This window comes from Hypanus sabinus, chromosome 16, assembly GCF_030144855.1.
Source record: "Hypanus sabinus isolate sHypSab1 chromosome 16, sHypSab1.hap1, whole genome shotgun sequence".
NCBI classification, from domain to species: Eukaryota; Metazoa; Chordata; class Chondrichthyes; order Myliobatiformes; family Dasyatidae; genus Hypanus; species Hypanus sabinus.
Window position 1 is genome coordinate 68857006 of NC_082721.1, and position 24808 is coordinate 68881813.

Sequence of the window (24808 nt, forward strand, 5' to 3'; positions counted from 1 at the left end):
GACAAAATTGTACAATTAAAAAATAAATCCATAAGACTGAGAACATCAGTTGGAGAGTCCTTGAAAGTGAGGCTGTGGGTTGTGGAATCAATTGGAGTTGAGCTGAGTGAGGATTTCCATGGGTCTCCCAAAGACGTGCAGGTTGACAGTAAAATGGCTGCTCCATAGCCCCTAGTGTGAATAAGTGGACTGGGTGAATGATGGAATCTGGGTGGGGATTGGTGTAATGAGGGGAGATTGGGTTAATAGGAAATTTTTTTAGTGTTATTGCATTGCTTTGAGTCAGCACGGGCTCGATGGGCCAAATGACTTCTTCCTGCGTTGTAATGGGATCTGTAAACAGTCAGGTCACAAGAAAATATTGCTTTGCCTGTTGAGTCTATGCCAGCTCCTCATGGAATTGCTTTGTTGCTGTCACACATACCAAGATACAGTGAAAAGCTAGTCTTTCACGGTGCATTGAGGTGGAACAAAGTAAAGCAATAACAATGTAGAATAAAGTCTAACAGCTACAGAGAAAGTGCAGTACACAATAAAGTGCAAGGCCAAGAGTCCAACTGTTTAATAGTTTCTAACAGCAGGGTAGAAGCTATCCTTGAGCCTGGTGGTACGGGCTTTTGGGCTTTTATGGCTTCTTTTGAGCTCGATGGGAGAGAGGAGAGAAGAGAGAAGAGGTCTTTGACTATCTTGGCAGTCTTACTGAAGCAATGTCACGACCAGCCTGGCAAAGTACTTTGTGATCGTAGATGTTAGAGACACTGGACGGTGCTCGTTTATGCACGCTATCCTGCTTTGCTTAGGTAGCAGGACGATAGTGGTCCTAAAGCAGGTGGAAATCACAGACTGAAGCAGGGAAAGGTTACAAGTGTCTGAAAGTACTCCTGCCAGCTAATCTGCACAGGATCTAATGGCATGGCCAGTTTCTGCAGTCACCTGCAGAGCAGTTGTTTCACCAAGCCTTGATGCATACAAATAGGATGCTTTCTATGGTGCATCGATAAAAATTGGTAAGGGTCGGCAGGAACATGCCGAATTTCTTTAGCCTCCTAAGAAAGTAAAGGCATTGGTGAACTTTCTTGTCATGCACTCTATGTGGTTGGGCTAGGACAAACTATAGGTACTTGAAGCTTTCACCCCACTCAACATCATTGATGTAGAGAAGAGTGCGTGCACCTATTCCCTTCCTGAAGGCAATAGTCGTCTCCGTCATTTAGCTGTCATTGAGGAAAGGTTGTTGTCACGAAGCCATTCATCCATCTCCTACCCCGGCAAACTTGCAGTATCTGGCCATATGCCGTCATGTGTGCACAGAGGTTATGGTGGGGGCTGAGGGTGCAACCTTGTTGAGTGCCAGTGTTTAGATTAGTTGTTTTGGATGTGTTGCTGCTATCGTTTCTGACTGCAGCCTGTAAAGGATCCAGTTGCAGAAGGAGATGCTGAATTCCAGGTTTCAGGGATTGCTGATGCGTTTGCTTGGAATTATAGTATTGAAGGCAGAATTGTAGTCAATAAGCAATAGTCTGACATCACACACACAAAACCCAGCAGGCCAGGCAGCAGCTATGGAAATGAGTAAACAGTTGACATTTTGGGGTCGGTCTGCTGTAGGTGTCTTTACCATCCGGATGCTTCAGAGATGAGAGTAGGACCAGAGAGATGGCGTCTACTGTAGCCCTGTGCCAGCAGGAAGGGTTGTGCATTGGGTCGAGGTTGTCTGGAAGGCAGGAGTTGATGTGTGCCATGACCAGCCTCTCGAAGCACTTCGTGACGGTAGATGATAGACTCACTGGGTGGCAGTCATTTAGGCACATCATCTTGTTTTTCTTAGGGACCAGGATGACAGTGGTCTTCTTAAAGCTGGAAGGAGTCACAGATTGTAGCAGGAAGAGGTTAAAAAAGTCTGCAAATTTTCTTGCTGATCTGATCTGCACAGTAGAAGGACACAGCCAGAGAAACCATCTAGGCGAGATCCTTTCCATGGGTTCACTCTCCAGAAGATTCGTCTTGCATCATGAGGATTGGCCTGTCAGACCATTCCCCCACTCTTTCCCCATAATTCTGCTTTAATTCACTCTTGGGTGGTTGTCCACATCCCTTTTACAAACACTGATTGATGGTGGTTGAATTATTTGCCAACAGGTACAGCATCTCTCTTTCCACCCTTCTAAACCAGGCGTCAAGACATCACTAATCTCTTCCCAACCATCCTTGCGTCAAGGAGGACACCAGCCTCAAACATCTGTCTTCATTTGAACCATTCCAGTGAGTCAGTACTGCATCCTCTTGAGAACACCTTAACTCCAGAAGGCACAGCCTCAGAATACAAGGATGTCCCTTTACAACAGACGTGAGGAGGAATTTCTTTAGCCAGAGTGTGGGGAATCAGTGGAATTCATTGCCAAAGCTGGCTGTGCAGGACAAGTCATTGGCTGTACTTAAAGTGGAAATACAGTTAGGGTGTCAAGAATTACACGGAGAAGGCAGGAGAATGGGGTTGAGAGGGATAATAAATCAGCCACGACCAAATGGCAGAGCAGACTCGATGGGCCAAATGACCTAATTCTGCTCCTATGTCTTATAGTCTTTCCCAGAGCATGTTGACCAGAACCTTGCACACAAACCACAATTTGCAAAAAACTTCCAAGAGCAAAATAGAACGCTGGAAATATTAGATACAGAAAATATCGGATGATCAGCAGGTCAGGTAGCATCTGTACAGAAAGAAAAAGAGTTCCATGTTACATGCCAATGCCCTTTTATCAGGTTGGCTAATCCTTCTGTTGCATGTGCGATGTCTTAAAATTTCCTCTAAGAGGACCACAACCTTGTCATGGTTTGGAGGTTTGTGTACATCACTGACCTGGAGAGCTATGCTGGCTGGGGTCAGGGCTTTATGTTTTGGCTCTTGGTAGGATCACCTGTGCCAAACAGGTCAAAGAGTAGAAGCCAGAGTTAGAGTGGTCCACCAATCCTCCAGATTCAGGGGTTCATCTCTGACTGGTAAAACAACATTGTTACAGAAACAGCAATGAAGAATGTTTCTGCATCTGAGTGGTACATGGAGTTTAGAAAAATAGAAGGCTGATCAGTAAGGAGATTCTAGGCACTTTCTAGAGTAGGTTATGTGGTTGGCCTGTAGATTTCTACATTTCTATGTTTTCTGAGTCTCCACACAGAATTTGTATGTCTGACAGTAGTGAAAACTGAGAAGAAGCTACTGACACAAGGCAGGAAGCTCTGAACACCACTAGCAATGGAGGACCTTCATTGCTGCCTTAGACACCAGCGGCGTAACAGCCAGTAAGTAAGTTGTTTCATGTGTATGGGTTGCACAGAGTTGTGGATCACAGGTTCCATGTTACATAGGAGCCCTTGAAAATATTTGAAATAGGAATTGTTTGTATTGTATACTTTCTAAGTTAATGTGAATTAAGTATGTACTAAATGTAGCTGCAAATTTGCTTGTTCCTCCTTGACTTGGTTTTGTTACATGTGTTTATAATTATATCTAATTATATAACTGCTTACACACAGTGCTGCTTGACCAGTAGAACTTGCTTGCTGGAGATCTGGTCATTGCTGATACATTCCTAATGTGCCCCCCAACAATGACACCACCAAAGAATTCTGAGCAGGAGATCACCGGAGGGAACTGTTCTTGCTGTTCTGCTTTACAGGATTCTACAGAATGAATTATTTATAATAAAGAATATTAAATAAAATTATCTTTATTTTTATTTTCAGATTGTACAAAGCACAAGCAAAAAGATGTCGTTCTACAAATTTTTGAAGATGGCAATGTTTGCTGTCAATTTCATCATCTTTGTAAGTAAACCGTTGAATACTTCGCTAGAAGTGCTTGTTACTGCGTGGAGTATCGTGAGCAGCTTTGGGCTCCTTATCTCAGAAAGAATGTGATGGCATTGGAGAAGGTTCACCAGAATGTACTGGGTATGAAATGGTTAACATATGAGGAGCATTCGGTGGCCCTGGGCCTTTACACAATGGAGTTTAGAAGAATGAGGGGGGGATCTCATTGAAACCTATTGAACATTGAAAGACCCAGACAGAGTGGATGCGGAGAGGATGTTTTCTAAAGAGCAGGAGGCTAGGAATAGCGGGCACAGCTGAAAGTATAAGGACGCACCTTTAGAACAGAGATGTGGACGCCAAAGGGAATCTATGGAATTCCTTGCCACAGACGGCTGAGGAGCCCAAGTCATTGCATACGTTTAAGGTGGAGGTTGATAGATTCTTGATTAGTAAGGACACCCAAGATTACAGGGAGAAAAGGGAGAATAGGGTTCACAGGGCTAATAATCAGCCATGATGGAATGGCAGAACATACTCAATGGGCTGAATGGCCTAATTCAGTTCCTATGTCTTATGGTCTTACTGCAGATTGGTGCAATGCTATTGATAGGTTGAAAGAAGAACAAACTTGTTTGATGCCCAGACTTACAGTAAGGTCTGCAAAGTGGGTTGATATTAAACATTATCTTCCTGAAAATTCTGAACAAGCTCCAGAAGGGGTGTTCTGAAAACCTGTGTCCGTAATGGGAAATCCAGTGCCAGGGGTAAAGTCTCCCTGTAAGTGATAATCCCTTACGATGGACAGGAGGATGAATTCCATCTCCCTGGTCATGATTGCGTCTACAGTAGAGAGTTGTGTGGGCATTGATTATGTTCCAGAGTCAGGCTGAGAGGTCACTGGGCCGTAAAGTAGTCCTGGTTTATGGAAAGCAAGCAGGGCCGTGGAACTGAGAGGAAGACCGAAGCAGCCACCATCCATATGAAAGTCCGAGCAGGAAGGAGGGGCCATCCGGCCTAATCCTTCTGCTGTTCCCATTCACAGCAACGGGAATGAGACGGAATCCCCTTAAAAGATCACGGATTCATGATGGAATGGAGTTCACCAGCACAACATTACAGGCTGCTGTCTCCGCATATCAAATACAATTCAGCTCCTTGGTGCAAATTTAGATGATTTTATTCTGATTTCCCAAACTGTACCCATTTCCCTGTTTTGGCACAAATCTACTTAGACGTTTGATCTGAATGACATGTTTGAATGGAATATTTAACCAGATTTTTAAATTGCTTTTAAATAATTGAGGCTGACTCTTCAGTGCAACAGTTAGAAGGAACTGTTTGCTTGACTGTGTCAAACATCACTTCACTCTCTTGGGTGGATGTAAAGGACTCTTTAGACGACTATAAAGAAGAAATACAGGTGACTTATTCCCAGTGTGGGGATAATTCTGCGGATTATCCTAATGCCTGCAATCGGTATTTATATTTCAATCAATATCCAGCCATTATTGTTGTGGGATTTTCCTGTGCACAAAGTGGCTGCTGCCTTTCTCATATAGTTTTCCATTGTGTCCGACGAGTGCTCAGAGGCACCCTGAAAACGGTATAAATGGCCAAGTATGAATGCAAGTATTTCTTCAACAGTGAATGGTGTGGGAGGTAAAAGCAATGCTTCATATAAGGGCAACATGTACAAAATGCTAGAGGAACTCAGCAGGTCAGGCAGCGTCTATAGAGAGGAGTAAACAGTTTATTTTTTGGAAGAGGAAAGGTTACCAGGCATAGTAGTAGTGAGGCTGAGGGGTGGGAAAAACTTACACCTTTGCCGCCTCGGGTGCTTGCTTGTCTTGCTGACAGTGTTCTGCTTTCTTAATGTCGATACCAGCATCTGCAGTCTGCTTTGTCCTCTAATCCTCGTATGACAATCCCACCTGTCCAGTAACATGAATCTATGCTACACTTCCTGAGGGCTAATATGTATCTCTTTAGGCTGAGAGACCAGAAATTCATAGTAATCTGGGTCATAAACCCAAGAGATTCTGCAGATACCGGTAATCCTGAGCAACACACACACAAATGCTGGAGGAACTCAGCAGGTCAGGCAGCATCTATAAAGGTAAAAAGCCCATGTTCAGACTCTTCATCAGGTCCTGATTGAAGAATCTCAGCCTGAATGATGACTGCTTATTTAAAGAGATCAGCCGTTAGCTTCAATTGTGATACGTACATTGGAACATACAGCGAAATGCGTCGTTTGCGTTAAATCAAATCAGCGAGAATAGTGCTGGGCAGTAACGTGTCGCCATGATTCCAGTGCCAACGTAGCATGCCCGCAGCTCACTAACCACAACCTGGACCTATTTGGAATGTGGGACGAAACCCATATGGACACAGGGAGAACTTACAACCTCCTCACAGATGGCAGCGGGAATCAAACTCTGAAATTACAGCGGGTGCTGCAGAGCGTTGCGCCACTTGCAATGGTACAGTGCCGCCCTGCTGAATTCCGTGTGTGTTGTTCCAGACTTCCAGCGTCTGCAGTCTCCCTCCACGTAGATGGTCAACCCTTCTCTCAGTAACAAGGTGTCGGTGTCTTTTGCAGGTCGGAGGTGCCGCTATAATGGGCGTAGGGATCTGGATTAAAGTGGATGGTGGATCCTTCTTTGCAGTCCTGGAGCACATGTCATCATCTCTGAAGGTGGTAGCTAATGTCGGATATCTCTGCATTGCACTAGGGGCCTTTTTAATGGTCATTGGCTTCCTGGGATGCTGTGGTGCAATGAAAGAAAACAAGTGCATGCTAATGATAGTGAGTAACGTATTATTCTTTGTTTTCTCTTCTCATTGTCCAAAGGAAAGAAGCTGATAGCTCTGACTTTCTTGTTAAGCATCAATTGGTTGATCTTGTTATATACTCAGGGGCCTCTTTATTAAGGACACCTGTACACCTGCTCGTTAATGCAAATATCTAAACAGCCTATCATGTGGCTGCAACTCAGTGTATAAAAGCATGCAGACATGGTCAAGAGGTTCAGTTGTTGTTTAGAACAAACATCAGAATGGGGAAGAAATGTGATCCAAGGGTCTTTGACCACACAATGACTGATGGCACCAGACAGGGTGTTTTCAGTATCTCAGAATACTGCTGATCTCCTGGGATTGTTACACACACAAGTCTCCAGAGTATACAGTGAATGGTGTGAAAAACAAAAAAAAAATCCAGTGAGCGGCATTTCCGCGGACGAAAATGCCTTGATAATGAGAGAGGTCCGAGGAGAATGGGCAGACTGTTTCCAAGCTGACAAGAAGGTGACAGTTACTTAAATAGCAATGCATTATGACAGTGGTGCGCAGAAGATAATTTCTGAATGCACAACACATCGAAGCTTGACGTGTGTGAGCTACAGCAGCAGAAGATGACGAATGCAAACTCAGTGACCACTTTATTAGGAACAGGAGGGTCACTGTAATCACTGCGAGATAATGAGAGTCATGTCATGATCAGAATCACTGAAGTACATAATATCGTGTAATTTGTTACTTTGTGCCAGCCTTACAGTGCAAGACATTAAAAGATATGAATTACAATAAGAACTGTAAGTGTGAAACGAGCTGCCTGCTGAATTGGTGGATGTCGATTTGATTTCAGTATTTAAGTGAAGTTTCATGGATAGGAGATCTGTGGGGGGAGCTATAGTCCAGTTGCAGGTTGATGGTACTGGGGACAATAAAGGTTTGGCACAGACTAAAGGGGCTGCAGGACCTGTTTCTGTGCAGTAGTGCTCTATTACTCTATAAGTAGAGTAAAATAGTGGGGCAGTGTTCATGGGTTCATGGGCCGTTCAGAAATCTGATGGTGGAGGGGAATCCTAATTAAAACCAAAACCAATAAAACGTAAGATATGCAGGTGGGAAGGTTATTTTTCCTAAATAAATTGCTCCTGGTGTGAAGGTGATTGGTAGAAACTGGGGCTGTTAATGGGAATGTGGGGAAAGCAAAATAAAATTAGCATACATGGGTGCTGACTGGTTAGCATGGAGCTGGTGGGTCAAGGAGTCTTTTTCCCTGCTGTTTGTCTCTGTGACTCTAAAACAAAGTGCTGAAAATCCTGAGCAGATTTCTGGTGGATCCAGAAATTACAGCTTCAACTTGATGCTCTGAGAAATGTTGGAGACAAAAAGAGTCTTGAGCTGCAGAGTGAGGGGAACGTGCAGAGTGAACACATGGAAGGGCCGGGATGAGATGGAAGGCAAAAGGGATGGGATGACAGTGCAAGGTGAATGCTCACGGTAATGGGGCGAGTGAATAGCAGAAGGTAGGACTTTGTTCCTGTGGCAGTGCTGGTAAAGTTGAGCCACAATATCTACAGCATACCAGGGGAGTATAAGCAATGCTGTGTACTTTATTCTGGTTTAGAAGTGAGACCAGCCAACAGATAGTGCTTCTGTTGCATATAGACACGATGAGATCATTATGTTCAATAACCACATGGCTTACTTACAACTTCTGCATAAGTACACCACGAGGTGGACGTGAAATAAGAGAACCTGAATAATTATCTAAGCTTCCAGAATGAAGCGCAATTACAAACTCCAGAATCACAAAATGCATTTACAAGTTAAGTTATTGACCCGATATAATAACTGTTTCTATCACCACAGCAACTGCTCGACCTGCTGAGAATTTGCAGCCAATTTATTTCAGATTTCTAGAGTCTGCAAAATTTTGTTTTTGGGTTTAATTATATTTCTTTCCATTTTCAATATTGAACTGAATTGGTGCACTGTCCGGACCCTCCAGTTTAACCTATTCCTGCTGTGGCGAGAGTCTCCTCCCTCCACAATGAGGTGGAAATCGGAAAAGATTCAGCAACGGAGGCAGGAATTCTGATGAGGTTGCTGCTTCAGATCAATGACCATCAATCAGTGTTGGAGAGTTAAGTTACAAAAGCAGATTAAGAGCTGATTAACAGGTGGAAGGTGAGAACAGGGTAACGTCTGTGACAGGACGCAGAGTTAGAGCATTTAATTAATGAAAGATTCAACAGTGAGGAGCATTACCAAAGAAATACAGGATGGGTTCAGAAATAGTTACAGCAGACTAGCAGGAAGTACGAGACACAGATCTGATCTGAGTGGGCATGGATACACAGTGACAGTTAGCGATGCTAGCCCCTATTGACATCAATGGATCTGAGGTTGCGAGGGTAAACAGCTTCAAGTTCCTCGGCATCCACATCAGCAAGGACCTCATGTGATCTGTGCATACTGGCTGTGTGGTACAAAAGGCACAATAGTGCCTCTTTCAGCTTAGACGGTTGAGGACGTTTGGTATGGGCCCCCAAATGCTAAGAACTTTCAACAGGGGCACAATTAAGAGCATCCTGACTGGCTACATCACTACTTGGTATGGGAACTGTACCTCCCTTAGTCGCAGGACTCTGCAGAGAGTGGTGTGAACTTCCCATGATTCAGGACATTTACAAGGACAGGTGTGTAAAAAGGGCCTGTAGGATCATTGGGGATCCAAGTCATCCCATCCACAATCTATTCCATCTGCTACCATCTGGGAAGTGGTACCGTAGCATAAAAGCCAGGACCAACAGGCTCCGGGACAACTTCTTCCACCAGGCCATCAGACTGATGACCTTACGCTGATTTGAGTGTACATTGACTGTTATATTTATTATAAATTATTAGAAATTACTATGATTGCACATGGCAGATTTAGATGGAGACGTAACATAAAGATTTTTACTCCTCATGTATGTGAAGGATGTAAGAAATAAAGTCAATTCAATTCAATTTAGCATCTCAGTAGGAAAGTTCATAGCTGTAAAATGGAAGCATCACAAGAACAAGAAGATGATATAAAAGCAAAAATACTGATGTTTATACAGAAACACGGAGAATAAGGGTTGGTAACAAGTTTGTTCAGGAAGTAATAAGTTTGTTAAGAGAGTAACAAGTTAGGCTTTGGAGAGAGAAAATCATTTAAGATTAATGAATATTCCCCAGAAGTTATGGATATCATCAGGTTTAATCTGTAGGAATGGGAATTAGGGAAAAGTTGTTCTTTCAATGATGTTTATCTTTTTGTTTAAAAATGTCAAGGAATTCCACAGGTATGAAAATCATATTCCCGCGCACTGGAGTAATATACAATGGTGAGATATTAACATACATTTATTCAGCTCTAAACTCTTGTTAATAATCTGCTGAATGAGCAAATAGGGATGGCAAATGAGTGAATGATCAGGATTCCCTTTAATGCTTTCATTGTCAGTTTCAGGTCAGGTTGAACCTAATAACTCTTTCTTTCCCTGTGATGAGGATAATAGTAAGATCCAGAAGGAAGCTGAGGTAGTTGATGGTCCCGTTAAATAATATGTGGTTTTGGAGGGGGGGGATAGAGGTTAGTTACTTTCGTGGTGTTCATTGGATGATCTAGTTAAGGCTGTGGCTGTGACATTTGTCTAGTCTCTGTGACCACTTTATTAGATACAGGAGTGTGCCAAATAATGTGGCTGCAGGAGTGGAACCTACTGTAGCCCACCCATGTCAAGCTTCGGCATGTTGTGCATTCAGAGATGCTGTTATAGAGAAGTACAGCAGAGAAACAGGCCCTTCAGCCCATCTAGTCCATGCCAAAACCACTTAAACTGCAGGCTCCCAGCAACTTGCACCAGGACCATACCCCTGCCATCCATTCACCTATGCAGACTTCTCTTAAATGTTGAAGCCCAGCTCATATGCACATTTGCAGTAGCAGTGCAGTCCACAATCTCACGACCCTCTGAGTGAGGAAGTTTCCCCTCATGGTCACCTTAAACTTTTTACCTTTCACCCTTAACCCATGACCTCTGGTTGCAGTACCACCCAACCTCAGTGGAAAAAGCCTGCTTGCATTTACCCGATCTATACTCCCCATAACTTTGTATACCTCTATCAAATCTCTCAATCCTCTACCTATTCAATCTTTCCTTATAACTCAGACCTGGCAACATCCTTGTAAATTTTCTCTGCACTCTTTCAATCTTCTTTACATTTTTCCTGTAGGTAGATGACCAAAACAGCACATCATACTCCAAATTAGGCCTCACCAACACCTGATACAACTTCAACATAACATCCCATCACCTGTACTCAATGCTTTGATTTATGAAAACTTTCTTTATGACCCTATCTATATGTGACACCACTTTCAATGAATTATGGACCAGTATTCAGAGACCCCTTCATTCTACCACATTCCTCAATGCCCTACCATTCACTGTGCAAGACCTACGCTGTTTGCTCCTACCAAAGTACACCACCGCTCACTTTTCTGCATTAAATTCCATCTGCAACTTTCAACCCATCTTTGCAGCCGATGCAGATCCCTCTGCAAGCTCTGATAGCCTTCCTCGCTGTCCACTACACCCCCAATCTTGGTGTCATCCACAAATCTGCTGATCCAGTTAACCACATTATCAACCAGATCATTGATTTAGATGACAAACAACAAAGGACCTAACACCGATCCCTGCAGCACACCGTAAGCCACAGGCCTCCTGTCAGAGATGCAACCATCTTCTACCACTCTGTGGCTTCTCCCAGAAAGCCATTGTCTAGCTCAGTTTAGTACGTCATCTTGAATGCTGAGCGGCTGAAGCTTCTTGACCAGCTTCCCACACGGGGCCTGGTCAAACATCCACAGCCTTGCCTTCATCCACTTTCCTGGTAACTTCCTCAAAAAACTCTATAAGATTGGTTAGATATGACCTACCATGCATGAAGCTATGTTGACTATCTTTAGTCAGTCTATGTCTATCCAAATCCTAATATATCCCATCCCTTAGAATGCCTTACAATAGCTCTCCCACAACTGGCTCACTGACCTGTAATTTTCTAGCTTACATTTAGTGCTTTTTTAAAACAGTGGAACAACATTGGCTAACCTCCAATCCTCTGGTATCACTCCTGTCGCTAAGCATCATTTAACTATGTCCACTAGGGTCCTGGCAATTTCTGTACTTGCCTTCCATAGGGTGTGAGGGAACACCGTGGACTCCAAAATTCTTCTATTTATCAATGTTGTTGAGGGTTCTGCAATAAAATGTACATTGGTTCTGCAAGAGTGCAACACGTCACACCTGTTTGGATTAAACTTCATCTGCCATTCCTCTGCCCGTGTCCAGAGCTGATCCTGTTGTATCCTCTGATCTATATACCGTACACTGTCTACAACACCACCAATCTTTGTGTCATCTGCAAACCTATCAAGGCAACCATCTATATTTTCATCCATATTATCTGTATACAATATATCACAAACAACAAGCGTGGGAGGAAATCAGATCACCCAGAAAAAACTCAAGTGGTCACATGGGGAATGTGCAAAGTCCACATGGGCAGCACTAAAATAATTAACCTAATTTTTCTACAGATTCAATAATTTGATGCCTCGGTTCACTGAGCTCCCTCAAGCTAAAGCTGTTGTTTTTTACCTAAGTGTACAAACAGAAAATATTTCTGAAGCATTTTAAATTCCCATGGTACCAGAAGCAAATTCAAAAAAACAGGCTGTTAATTTTTGTCTTTTCTCTTCCCAGTTTTTCTTGGTAATCCTGGTGATCTTCTTGGCTCAGCTTGTGGCTGTCGTGGTTATCCTGGCATTTTCTGGCTTGGTAAGGTTCCTTTAAAAGAAAGACTGTTTGATATTGAAGTGTTATCAGATAGGTAAGGAAATCTATTTAAGAAATGCAGATTAAACAAGAAATCCCACAGTGGTGCTGTGGCTTAAATGTGCTGAAGCTTCGTGGGAAATGAAAACATCAAGACAGCAGTTGGTGTGCACTGCTGTCGGAGAAGGCCCCTGCACTTGAGCGATCCTTCCCTCTCTCTCTCTTGATAGAGGACGTGGGCCTGTTGGGTGGGGGGGTTGGGGGATTTGGGGAACCGATGTGGAAGATGTAATGTCGGAACATCCAATTGCTGGTCTCCGGCTCTCGGTGTGCAAGAACAATCTCTCTCTCCCTTGCAGGTGGGAGAGAGTCTGTCTAGAATACCAAAGTGCTGGGTTGAACTGTGTTTCTGATGGATCCAAGATCAATGTCTCTTTGGGCACATTTGTATGGTGGGGTGGTGGGAAGGAGGTGGTGCTTCTGCTGTTGCAAGTGGGGTGGGGTGAGTCAATGCTTGTGCATGGGAAGGGAGAGATGGGACATTGGGGTTCTGATATTACCATCATTCATCCTTTAGGGTTGCTTGTTCTGTGGATGTCTCTGTGAAGAGTAAGAATTTCAGGTTGTGAACTGTGTGCATTCTCCAATAGTAAATTGAACCACTTGATTTGTCAGAAGTTATTTGTTGAGTTCGCCGTTCCTATTGAAGGTATCATTTGAGCAATTGCCTTCGCCCGCGGTGTGCAGGTGAGGGGAAGGGAAATCGACTTGGGTTCTTCTTGTAAATGCAATCCTGTCAGATATGGGCAGCTGTGATGTGGTATGGACAAGCCAGCTAATAATCAGGGTCAGTATTCACTCAGGAATAAACATGTAATTCTGAAAGACCCTGATATTTGATTTCTGGAGACCAAGGAAGCGGATTCCTCAGGTATAAATGCATTTGCAAAAGGAGGCAAGGGAAGAGTGATGAAAGTTGTCCAAAAAAACAAAACCATGCCGTTGTTCTATGAGCAACATTGGCACACTCAGTAGAGCTGCCTCACTGTGCCCGAGGTCCAATGTTGATCCTGACCTTTGGTACTGTCTATGTGGAGTTTGCAAGGTCTCCTCCTGAGCTTGTTTTATTTTCCCGGGTTCTCCGGTTTCCTCCCATATCCCAAATGTCTACAATATATTGCCTTAGTGTGTGTAGTAAGCTGTAGGGCTAATTGATGAGAATTTGTGGAGAATGAGTGCAGGTTGCATGTTGTGTTTGTTGTAAGGAAGACAAATGTATTGTTAGCACATATTTCAAGAGTTCTAAAATATTAAAGCAAAGATGTACTGTTGAGAATTTGTAAGTATAGTGAATACTTGGAATATAGTGAACAGTCTTAGAAAGGATGTGCTGAAACTGGAGATGGTTCAAAGGAGGTTGACGAAAATGATTCCAGTATTAAATGGCTTGTCATCTGAAGAGCGTTTGATGGCTCTGGGGCTGTATTCACTAGAATCCAGAAATGAGGGGTAACCTCATTGAAACCTATTGAATGGTGGAAGTCATTGATAGAGTGGATGTGGAGAAAATGTTTACTATGATGGGAGGGTCTAAGACCAGAGGACACAGCCTCAGAATAAAGGGGCATCCTTTTAGAACGGAGATGATGAAGTATTTCTTATGCTAGAGAGTGGTGAATCTGTGGAATTCTTTGCCACAGGCAGCTGTGGTGTGGAGGCCAAGTCTTTATGTATATTTAAGGCAGAGGTTGACAGATTCTTGATTGGTCAGGGCATGAAGGGATATGGGGAGAAGGCAGGAGATTGTGGTTGAGAGGAAAAATGGATCAGCCATGATGAAATGGCGAAGCAGACTTGATGGGCCAGATGGCTTAATTCTGCTCCTATATCATACAGGCTTATGGTAAGTTCTTTACGCAGAGGGTCGTGGATGCCTGGAAAGTGTTGCCTGGTGTGGTGATAGAGGCAAATACATTAGAGGCTTTTAAAGAGAGGTGTGCATAGACACATGGATGAAAGGAAGATGTAGGAATATGGATATGGTGAAGGTAGGACGGATCAGTGTTTGGTTGGGTGTTTTTGATTTGCTTTTTAGCTGGTTTGGTGCAACATTGCGGGCTGAATGGCATATTCCTTTGCTGTACTGTTCTATGTTCTAGACCATGTCAGTTTACCATTTCAGCATGGGGTATTTTGAATTCCTTAGAAGTTTAAATCCCATTTAATGTCATTTTCTTTGACTTGGTAAATCTTGAAAATAATCCAAAAACAAGACAGACCACATGATACAAACTTGATTAAATTGTGGATGTGTCCTACATTTAACCTGCATTACAAAGTATTCTAACAGATCAAAAAGGAAAAATTTAGGATCAGAAACTGAGAAGTAGCAGTTGAGTTTGTAGAATATATTTGTGACAATTACATTTTATGGAAGATATTTTGATTAAATGGCCAACAAGCTAAATGTGATTACATTTATAATAAAGTTGCTTACTATAAATGTAACTTCTGAAGTTTTTGAATTCTCACTTGAAAATCAAACGTGTTCTGTTTTTCAGGCAGACATCTTTATGAGCTATATTGCAATGTGGCTCAAGGATTTCTTTAAAAACGATTATGGTAAAATTCAGGAGTTGACTGATATATTTGATGCTTTGATGCTCCAGGTAAGTAATACACCATACACTTTTTAATTACTAAAAGTAATTACTAATTACAAAAGATTCCAAGAGCTGCAAGGTAACATTGCAGCCCTACAAAATTCTGGTTAGAGCACACTTGTAGTATTGTGTTCAGTTCCAATTGCCTCATTATAGGAAGGATGTGGAACTTCAGAGAGGATACAAAAGAGATTTACCAGGATGCCTGGACTAGACCCTATGTTTTATGCTGAAAGGTTTAGCAAGCTAGGGATTTTCTCTCTGAAGTGAAAGAGGATGGGAGGGGACTTTATAGAATTCTACAAGATAATAAGAGTTATACGTTTGTAGATATGTTGGCCAGAAACTTTTTCCCAATGAGAAAATAATTCAAGGGGGCATAATCTTAAAAGGGATTGGAGGAAAATATATGAGAGATGTTTTACGCAGTGATTGGTGTGTCGAAGCCCTGCCAGGGTAGCGGTAGAGACAGATACGTTGGGGGAGCTTACAAACTCTTAGATGGGCACATCGATGAAAGAAAAATGGAGGCCTATGTAGGAGGGAAGGGTTAGATTTCTGTTAGAGTACGATAAAATACCTTAGTTAGACCCCACTTGGAGTATTGTGATCAGTTCTGGTCACCTCACTACAGGAAGGATGTGGATACTATAGAGAGAGTGCAGAGGAGATTTACGAGGATGTTGCCTGGATTGGAGAGCATGCCTTATGAGCTTGTCCTTTTGTCTTTGGAGTGACAGAGGATGAAAGGTGACCTGATAGAGGTGCATAAGATAATGGGAGGCATTGATCATGTGGATAGCTAGAGGATTTTCCCTGGGTCTGACATGGCTAACATGAGGGGGAACAGTTTAAATGTGTTTGGAAGTAGGTATAGGGTAGGATGTCAGAGGTGAGTTTTTCATGCAGAGATTGATGGGTGCACGGAAGGCTCTGCTAGCAACAGTGGTAGAGATGGATACAATAGGGTCTGTTAAGACCCTCTTAGACAGGTACATGGAGGTTAGAAAATAGAGGGCTTTGCATTAGAGAAATTCTAGGCAGTTTCTAGAGTAGGTTACATGGTCGGCACAGTATTGTGGGCTGAAGGGTCTGTTATGTGCTGTAGATTTCTTTGTTCTATGTTCTGAAAGGTTGGTAGAACATTATGGGTGAAGGGTCTATACTACGCCATACTATTCTGTATTCCATATATATACTGCAGGTGTTGGAAACCTGGAGGAGGAAACAAAATAGAAGATGTTTGAATTACTGAGCAATAGGTGGAAGAAGAACTAATGTTTCAGGCCATCTGGTTAGATCACACTTGGAAAGTTGAGATCAGTTCTGATCGCCCCGATATAGGGATGTGGAAGCTTTAGAAAAGGTGCAGAGGAGATTACCAGGTTGCTGCCTGGAATATTAAAGAAATAAAATGCAGTGGGAGGGTTGAGGGACAGAGGTGATAAATGACAGGCAGAGTCTGGGAGAGTTTGGCTGACGTCATCTGCTGTGGAACTGTGTGAAACATACAGCATCCAGTGAAATGGGACAGGTGTAAACAGGAGAGGGGAGCATTCTGTCCTCACAGGATGAGAAATAGACCGTGAATGCTGTAGGTATGAGACAGCAGACAGGAGGGAGATGAACACAAATTGAAGTCCGGGAAGCTTTATGTTCTATTTGTATTTCAGATCTTCAACATCTGCAGTAATTTAGTTTGGCTCACTGAGTTAATAATCTGTCAGAATGAGTTTTGTCTTTTGCTTGTCTTGTTGGTGTTGGACTGGAAATGATGTGATCCAGGAGGTTCTTCGGAATCAAGAATGAGGTCTAAACCTTGTGGTATATCTTTGTTCTGTGTTCATGACAAAGAAATAAACGTAACCAAGTCACTCTGCTATAGAGAAAGGAGAGAACAAAGAATGAGCAAAGAAAAGGCAAAGAACAAGAGAAGTCATGGTGACCTTCCACTAAAAACTAGCTCAGACTGGGCAGAGAACGGACATCCCATTGATAAGAAGTAACAGTCAGATTCAGTGGCGTGACACAGGCTGCAGAGAAACAGTAAAATGCATCACCAGTTATAGTAAAATTACTGAAGACTTACTGAACAATTACTCACAAACAGGTGATCACATATATAAAAATGTACGTCAGCGTAAGAAAATTAAACCACAAGAAAAATAACTATTTTGGACTCCAATGCAACGTTCAGGAGAGCTGCTCCCCACTGAAGTGTGTATTGACCCGACTGCAGTGACACACAAGCTGGCTGCATCATGAAACAGCTTCATCAACCACTGGATTATTCTCTAGTTGGCTACAGTTTACAAAACAAAAGACCTCCCCTTTGGTGTTGGTGTACAGAACCCAGTAAGTCATCTAATTTAGAAACAGAAAAATAAAAACAGTAAAGGCTGGAAATTCTCAGCTGGTCGAACAGCGTTTGTGTAGAGTGAAATAGAAACAGACTAAAGTCCTTTCATCAGAAATGGGACAAGTTCGGAATAAAGTTGCAAGGGCAGTGGGGAGACCAGTAGCACAGTAGTGTACTGGGAGCACAACGCTTGACAGAACTGCTAAACCAGGTTCAATTCATGCCACTGACTGCAAGGAGTTGAAACCTTCTCCCCATTTCCTCCCACAGCCCAAAGCCGTACTGATTGGTAGGATAATTGGTCATTGTCAGTTGTCCCATGATGGGCTAGGGTTAAATTGGGGGATTATTGGGCGGTTTTGGTCAAAGGGCCGGAAGGGCTATTCTGCATTGTATCTGAATAAATAAATAAGAATAAATAGGCAAAAGGGGCAGAGGGTGGAGCGTGTGGATGATACAAATTGCAGTGACGTTACTCAGAGGCTGGGCAGTGAGGGACCTCTGGTGGAGATTGAACTGGAAAAGAGCAATGAGATCAGAGATTACACCAAGATGAGGAAATACTTAACACAAGGATTGACTTTCTAAAACAGAGAGTTCAATTTAGAAGCTACCCCTGATATTTTACGTTGACCTGGAACACCTGCTGAAGTCACTGGAATTCTCAGTGACTTTCACAAGTTACTGAAGCTTTGGACAAACCCAGAGTTCTCAGACTTGTTTTTTTTCAGTCTGTGACTTACAACTAGGTGACTTCCTTTTCAGTCATGTTATACTTAAACATAACTTTTAACAGATAAGTACAACCTGCATTATTTAGCAAGATGGAAAACTAACCCCTGAGAAGTTAATTGCAGGGTTGTGAACAAGGAGATCACATACTGAAACAATACATGCAGGTTGGATTTAGATTGCAGGAAGTTCCTGCAGTGTAGCTCGTCTTCAACGGTACTCTGAAATGGCCTGGAAGGAGCCCAAAAATCACGCTACATTAATCCACACTGAGAGTAACTCCAGATGGATCAACCACCCATCGCTGAACACTGCAGCAGGTTCAGACGTGGCAAAGTCACTGCCAAAACAATCGATTGTGCAAGGTTCCCACAGCTCGCTGGGTTGAAGGGAGCTGTCCCACCCAAAGTGGCTCCATGCAAAACTGATACAAATTGTGCATAGAATCACACAGATTCCTGTAAAACAAAAGCAGGCGATATATAATTTTCACCCTAAGCTCTCTCAGCATTATTCTGATGCTAGTGTAAAAATCTCAGGTTATAGAAAAATGTAGATTCTGACATTACTGTCATCTTTAAATAAGCTAATTATTCAATCATTTCTCTTTTCCAGTTTAAGTGTTGTGGAATAAGTGGTCACACTGATTTTTTAAACTCATATTTCCTCAACACCACTGGAAAATTTCCCAAAGCTTGCTGCTCCAATATGATTACTTGCATCCTTCCAGGAACTGCTCAGGTAAGCCGTATATTTCTAACCCATCTCGAAGTCGGTGGATGTTTGTGTCTGTACGAAACCTGTCATATGCCCTAAAACCACCATTGGTCTGAGTGGTGAAAGGCAGAGACTTTATCGTCAATCAGATCAATATTTCCATGCAATTTAAACATCCTTTAGGCCCGTCAAGTCTATGTTATCTAAAACCATCCCTATCAGTCCTGTACTCACGTTTATGTCCCTGTAACCTAAACATAGAATATAGAACTATACAGAAACAGCGTTGAGCTCAACCAGCTAAAAAGCTACCTACCGACACAATATCCATATTCCTCCATCTTCCTCACATTCCTGCGCCTATTTAAACATCTCTTAAAAGCCTCTAATGTTCTTGCCTGTACCACCTTACCAGGGAGCACATTCCGGGTTTCCACCATCTCTGAATAAGGAACCTTACCCTTCACATTCCCTTTGAACCTATCCCCTCTCACCTTCAAAGCATGCCGTTGGTATTAAACAGTTCTACCCTGGGAAAAAGACACTCCCTGTTTACTCATAATGCTTCTCATAATCTTATAAACCTCTTATCAGATCTCCCTTCAGCCAAAGGAAACAACCCAAATTTGTTCAGCCTCTCATGGTAGCGAATGACCTTTAAACAAGGCAGCATCCTGGTAAACCTCTTCTGCACCCTCTCCGAAGCTCAACCTCGTCCTTAGAAGTCCTTTTGGCCCTTCAAATCTATGCTAGCCAAGACCATTCTTACCAGCCTCATTTATTTCCTTGTAACCAATTTGCCACGAATGTCTCTGAACTTTCCGCCAGCCTCTGTAGCAGTGGCTTTGAGAGTTACTAATCAACCTGTGGGAGGAAACCAGAGCACCGTGAGGAAACCCACACAATCACAAGGAAGTGTGCAAGCTCTGCATAAGCAGCATGGAAGGTCAGGTTTGGACTGAGTCACTGGAGTTGTGTATGAGCCTGCTGCTAACTGCTACACTAATGTGTCACCCCAGAGGTTCTGCATCCACCCCCACCTCTCACACCCATCTCTCTCCCTCTCTGTTTCAAGTTCAAGTTTAATTCAGCTAAAGGAAACAGCATTCCTCTAAGGCCAAGGTACAAAACACAGTACATCCAGTCACACACAGCATAAAACAGATATAGTTACAATAGCACATATAGTCACAAAATAACACTAACATACCAAATCCCTGAGAGGCATGGCCTGAAGCTTGATGGTACATGGGATATTGCCCTGGAGCCATGTTTCTGCAAGAACAAGTATGCAGCAGTTCCTCATCTCACACTGGTTCAGTCACTGGCAACACATTCCAGCTTATCTTCCAGGGAGGAGTCGTTCCCTCCCACTGTCTCTCACACACTCCCATTTTACCTTCCTCCTTCTCTCCTTCTCTAGTGTTTACTGGGCAAGTTCAAGTTCGATATTAAGGTGCAGAACCGTTTCCATCATGTACAACATCACCATGCAAGTTTTAATCTCAGTCATGCCGTCTGTTGAATCACTGAAATGCAAAGAAATTAAGAAAGAATCTAAAAGGAAACAAGAAATTTGAAATTACCAAACTCTTTCATAACCTCATTGTTCATTGCATTCTTTTACTATTTAAAATGAGGTTTAAACAAGACAAGCCATTTTCACACAGAGGATGCACAAAGCCAGAGTGAAATCATAACAAGTTAACCTAGTTTCTGTTGTCAGTGAATGATAGTTGTAAACCAGGACACAAGTAGGGCATCGTAGACTAATTTTTACATTCACCAGCAGAGAACTTCATTACTTAGTCTCATTCAAAACTTGCTGATAGCAAGAATCCCTTCGGTCCGACACTGCAGCTCAAACCCACCATGTGACTCAGAGGCAAGAGCATCACCTTGAGCCAGTGCTACAGGAGGTGTGTGGAGCCTCGTTCAGGAAGGAGGCAGCGGGCTAGCTGTAGTGCTCATCTCACCAGATCATGGGTTTTGTGAATCAATCAATCAATCAGAACTATGATAAGTGCCGTGGTTCTAACACTGACCTGGCAATTAGCTGCTGAATGAAGTAAGTATCTTTGATGAGGAGCAACTGATTCAGACCAGAGGGAGGCCCATGTTAATGTTCCTCTTGAAAGAGTAGAAATGCGGCAAAGCTCAACGATGATCATCTTTATGGGATGAGCCCAGTATTTGCCCAGTGTTTCCAGGAAATTCCAGTGGGGAGAGGGTCTCTGTGCAGTTTTTCAACTCAACACCATCCTGAAATCCCGGAACAATATGGTGTTCAGCAACAGTCTAGGTTTCTTCACACAGGGAGTGGTGAATCTGTGGAATTCTCTGCCACAGGAAACAGTTGAGGCCGGTTCATTGGCTATATTTAAGAGGGAGTTAGATATGGCCCTTGTGGCTAAAGAGATCAGGGGGTATGGAGAGAAAGCAGGTACAGGGTTCTGAGTTGGATGATCAGCCATGATCATACCAAATGGCGGTGCAGGCTCGAAGGGCCGAATGGCCTACTCCTGCACCTATTTTCTATGTTTCTATGGTTCCTAAAATCTCAGCAAAAGTTCTCCTCAAGAACCCATCTCAACCTGTGTTTGTCAAGAGGTCCTGTTTTGTGTTTAACTAAAGTACGAAGAATGCAAGCAGTCCGCAGCTGGCTGGCAGACTGGATCGTGGACAATAGTAGCTGGGGAATTGGTGAGGCATGTGTAATGTTGAATCAGGTTGGCGGGTCTGGCAAGTGAGACAGGAAATGCACTGACTTCGAATAGGTATATTAATAATTTATTTATAAGCAGTAAAAATGCGACCAAACATTCATGTTTCCCAAGTTACAGACATCAGAAAGCTGAATACTCAACAAGCATAAGTACATTCAACTTAATTAAAAGCGCTCATGGAGCATAGCTTCCTAATCATGTGCATCCATATCTTAAACAAAGGAAGAAGAGAGAATGCCCCTTCCACGTGTTGTTTTATTCACCCAGGATATCTGAAACTGGACACCAGGCAATATCCAATGGGAAAAGCAGCTGCAGCTTCTAAACTAACCAATCACAATGGAAGTGACTTTCGACAATCAGAATAAGGCTCGCCCCCACAGGACAGCACGCGCTTCCTGCCCAATAGCTGACACAACCCTATTCTTAGCAACGGGAATGCCATCACAAGCAGCCGGTTGGAAATGCTTTCCTACCGTACTCCTCCCTCCAGCCATATTTCCACTCGTAGGAGTTTTGTTTCTTGATATGTTGAAGGGAAGAGGAAGACAAGAAAATGTGGCAGAACAATAGTCACAAGAGTGAACAGAATGTGGTTTTGTTGCTTTCAGGGTTGCTATCAAGTACTCCTAAACTTCCTGAAGAACAACACCGTAATACTTGGTATCATTGCCCTGGTGATCGCGGTACTTGAGGTAACGTATTAACTCGCGAAGTGAGCATGTTTACAAAGTGATATTGACTATGTATGTAGCTAACATGGTTAACTTATGAGATTTGTCAGCCTTATAGAACATTGAAGAGTACTGTGAAATATACAGTATGCCCTTTGCCCTACAATGTTGTGTTGCAATATTGACCTACTCCAAGATCAATCTAACACTTCCCTCCCACATCACTTTGCATTTTTATTTCATCCATGTGTCTATCTAAGAGTCCTTTAAATTTCCCCAAACTATCTGACCCTACCAACATGCCTGGCAACATATTCCACACACTCACCATTCTCTGTATAAAACACCTAACTCTGACACACTGCTTGTACTTTCCCCCAAGTGTCTAAAGAAACGTTCCCTCTCATATTAGCCACAGACATGATGGGCTGAAGGGCCTGTGTCAATACTGTGGAACTCCATGACTATCTGATTCTACAGCTCGTCAGGTAAGTAAGAAAATGGCAGGTATTTCCTAAACTAAGTTTCAATTTTGACCACTATTGATCACTTCAACTGTTACTCCCAGCACTCTGCCCCCACCAGTTACCAATCTGCTGACATCTCCCTTCTCATTCACCCACCTACCAGCCAGGAGTGGCCCTATTTCCTTGATGGAATTGCATTGTACAAGAGGTTTTACCCCAGAAGAAGGTCTGATGTGTGGCTAATGTGCAGGACCTGTGGCAGTATGGGCTTATGTACCAGCAAGCCCTTGTATAAACTTCATTCATTTCCTTCACACTGCCCTCTCGATTCACTAGTACAGACAACATGAAGCTCTAGCCAACTGAGTTTTATTCAATTGATGTTCAAAGCCAGTGCCTGTTCTCCAGCATAAAAAATAATTTACACATTCAGAGTCTGATTTGCCATAACTAATTTTTATGAATTATTCTGCAAGCATGAAATTGCATCTTAATTTAATCTTTTAATTATTCACTGAAGATCAGGGTAGTTCATTTAGTGAAAACATTTTAACAATTTATTTATATATTCTCAACTACTGAAATATCGCAGAGGGTTTTTGAGTGTGTTTGAAAGCTAGATCATCTACATGATGAGCAGGGTTTGGAAAAGGTGTCCCATCAGAATATGTCAGAGTCTTGGGATGAAAAGAAATCAAATATTTCAGTAAATTGGTCAATCATCTTTTGATGATTCTTTCAGTAAACCACTCATATTCATATTCACAACACTCCTGAAGTGCAGTTAAATAAGTAACTTCTAAAACTTATTTCTAACTTGTCTATAAAATCCACTTTTTAAAAATTGCATTTAGTTCACTGGCATGTGCCCTTTTCCCATAAGTAAAAAAAAAATTATGGTTTTAATTTAATTGAACATGAAATAATTGCATCTTTTTTCTGTGATTTTACAGATGGGGGCAATGGCATCATCCATGATAATGTACTGCCAGATCGGTAAAATGTCAAACGTTGCTTGAGAATGGAGAAAACTGTGTTTGCAACACCATTTAGTTTATGGTTTCTTCCTCCTTTTGATTGCTTTTATGTAAAGAGAAATCATTGCTAATAAATGAAAGCTTTTCAATCTCTGTCTATTGCATTTACAAAGGGCATCAGTGGGAGAAAAATGTGAATCCTCACAATTGTCATCTCATTATTCCCTCCACTCAGTCAACAACTGTATCCCTCATGTTCTGGATCATCCAGTGACTCCACAGTTGTTAACCTCCCTGAAGTTTACAGTAGTTTGGTCACCAGTGGTATTTCAACCAACCAGCTGCCTCTTACTCAGTACCAGCAAATTGACCTCATAGACGTCATTGCCGAAGTTAAATCTTGAGGCCAGAAATATTACTAAGTCTCTGGCAGACAATGAAGGCTTATGTGCCTAAACACGGTTGTGTAGTGGTCTGTATAATGCTTTACTGGCCAGTGATCAGAAAATCAGGGTTCAATTCCTGCCGCTCTTTGTAATGAGTTTGTCCATTTTCCCATGACCACATGGGTTTCCTCCAAGTGGTCCAGTTTCTTCCCACATTGCAAAAGATGTACTGGTTAGGGTAAGCTGTGGGCATGCAATATTGGTGCTGGAAGCATGGCAACATTTGAAGGCTGTACCTGGCACATCCTCAGACTGTGCTGGTCACTTGAACTACATTGCACTGCATGTTTTAATATACATGTGACAAGATAAGATAATATTAATCTTCCTCTTCTCTGTCTATTGTGGAAGTGTAAATTTTCCTGCAGCCTCTACAAGTTCTGAAGGATTTTACGGGCTGGTTGAGTGCAAGATCACCAGAGATTAGTCCTGACAGAAAAGATGTTATCTGCCTAAATATTGTAAAACGTGGCTGATTTTCCTCTGGCAAGTTAAGTGAGGGGGGAAGAATCATTAACAAAAGTCATTCTAAAACGTGTTACTGCCATTAGATAAAGTAAAGTCTATT

General features: G+C 42.5%; 1 protein-coding gene across 1 annotated transcript; it reads left to right on the forward strand.

The window, feature by feature from the left end:
* The first annotated feature begins 3749 nt into the window (after positions 1 to 3749).
* On the forward strand, positions 3750 to 23943 carry LOC132405858 (tetraspanin-1-like). The gene is made up of 7 exons (XM_059990851.1): positions 3750 to 3825; positions 6416 to 6622; positions 12408 to 12482; positions 15041 to 15148; positions 18849 to 18974; positions 22288 to 22371; positions 23771 to 23943. Exons 1-7 carry the CDS (start codon positions 3769 to 3771, stop codon positions 23834 to 23836), a joined length of 723 nt encoding a protein of 240 aa, XP_059846834.1. The 5' UTR covers positions 3750 to 3768; the 3' UTR covers positions 23837 to 23943.
* The last annotated feature ends 865 nt before the right edge of the window (positions 23944 to 24808 follow it).

What these genes read in the sequence shown, in the direction of transcription:
- LOC132405858 (XM_059990851.1), top strand. Translation starts at nt 3,769, where the DNA reads ATGTCGTTCTACAAATTTTTGAAGATGGCAATGTTTGCTGTCAATTTC. An exon ending in TTGATGCTTTGATGCTCCAG is followed by an intron (nt 15,149 to 18,848) that starts GTAAGTAATACA and finishes TCTCTTTTCCAG; the next exon opens with TTTAAGTGTTGTGGAATAAG. An exon ending in TCCTTCCAGGAACTGCTCAG is followed by an intron (nt 18,975 to 22,287) that starts GTAAGCCGTATA and finishes TGTTGCTTTCAG; the next exon opens with GGTTGCTATCAAGTACTCCT.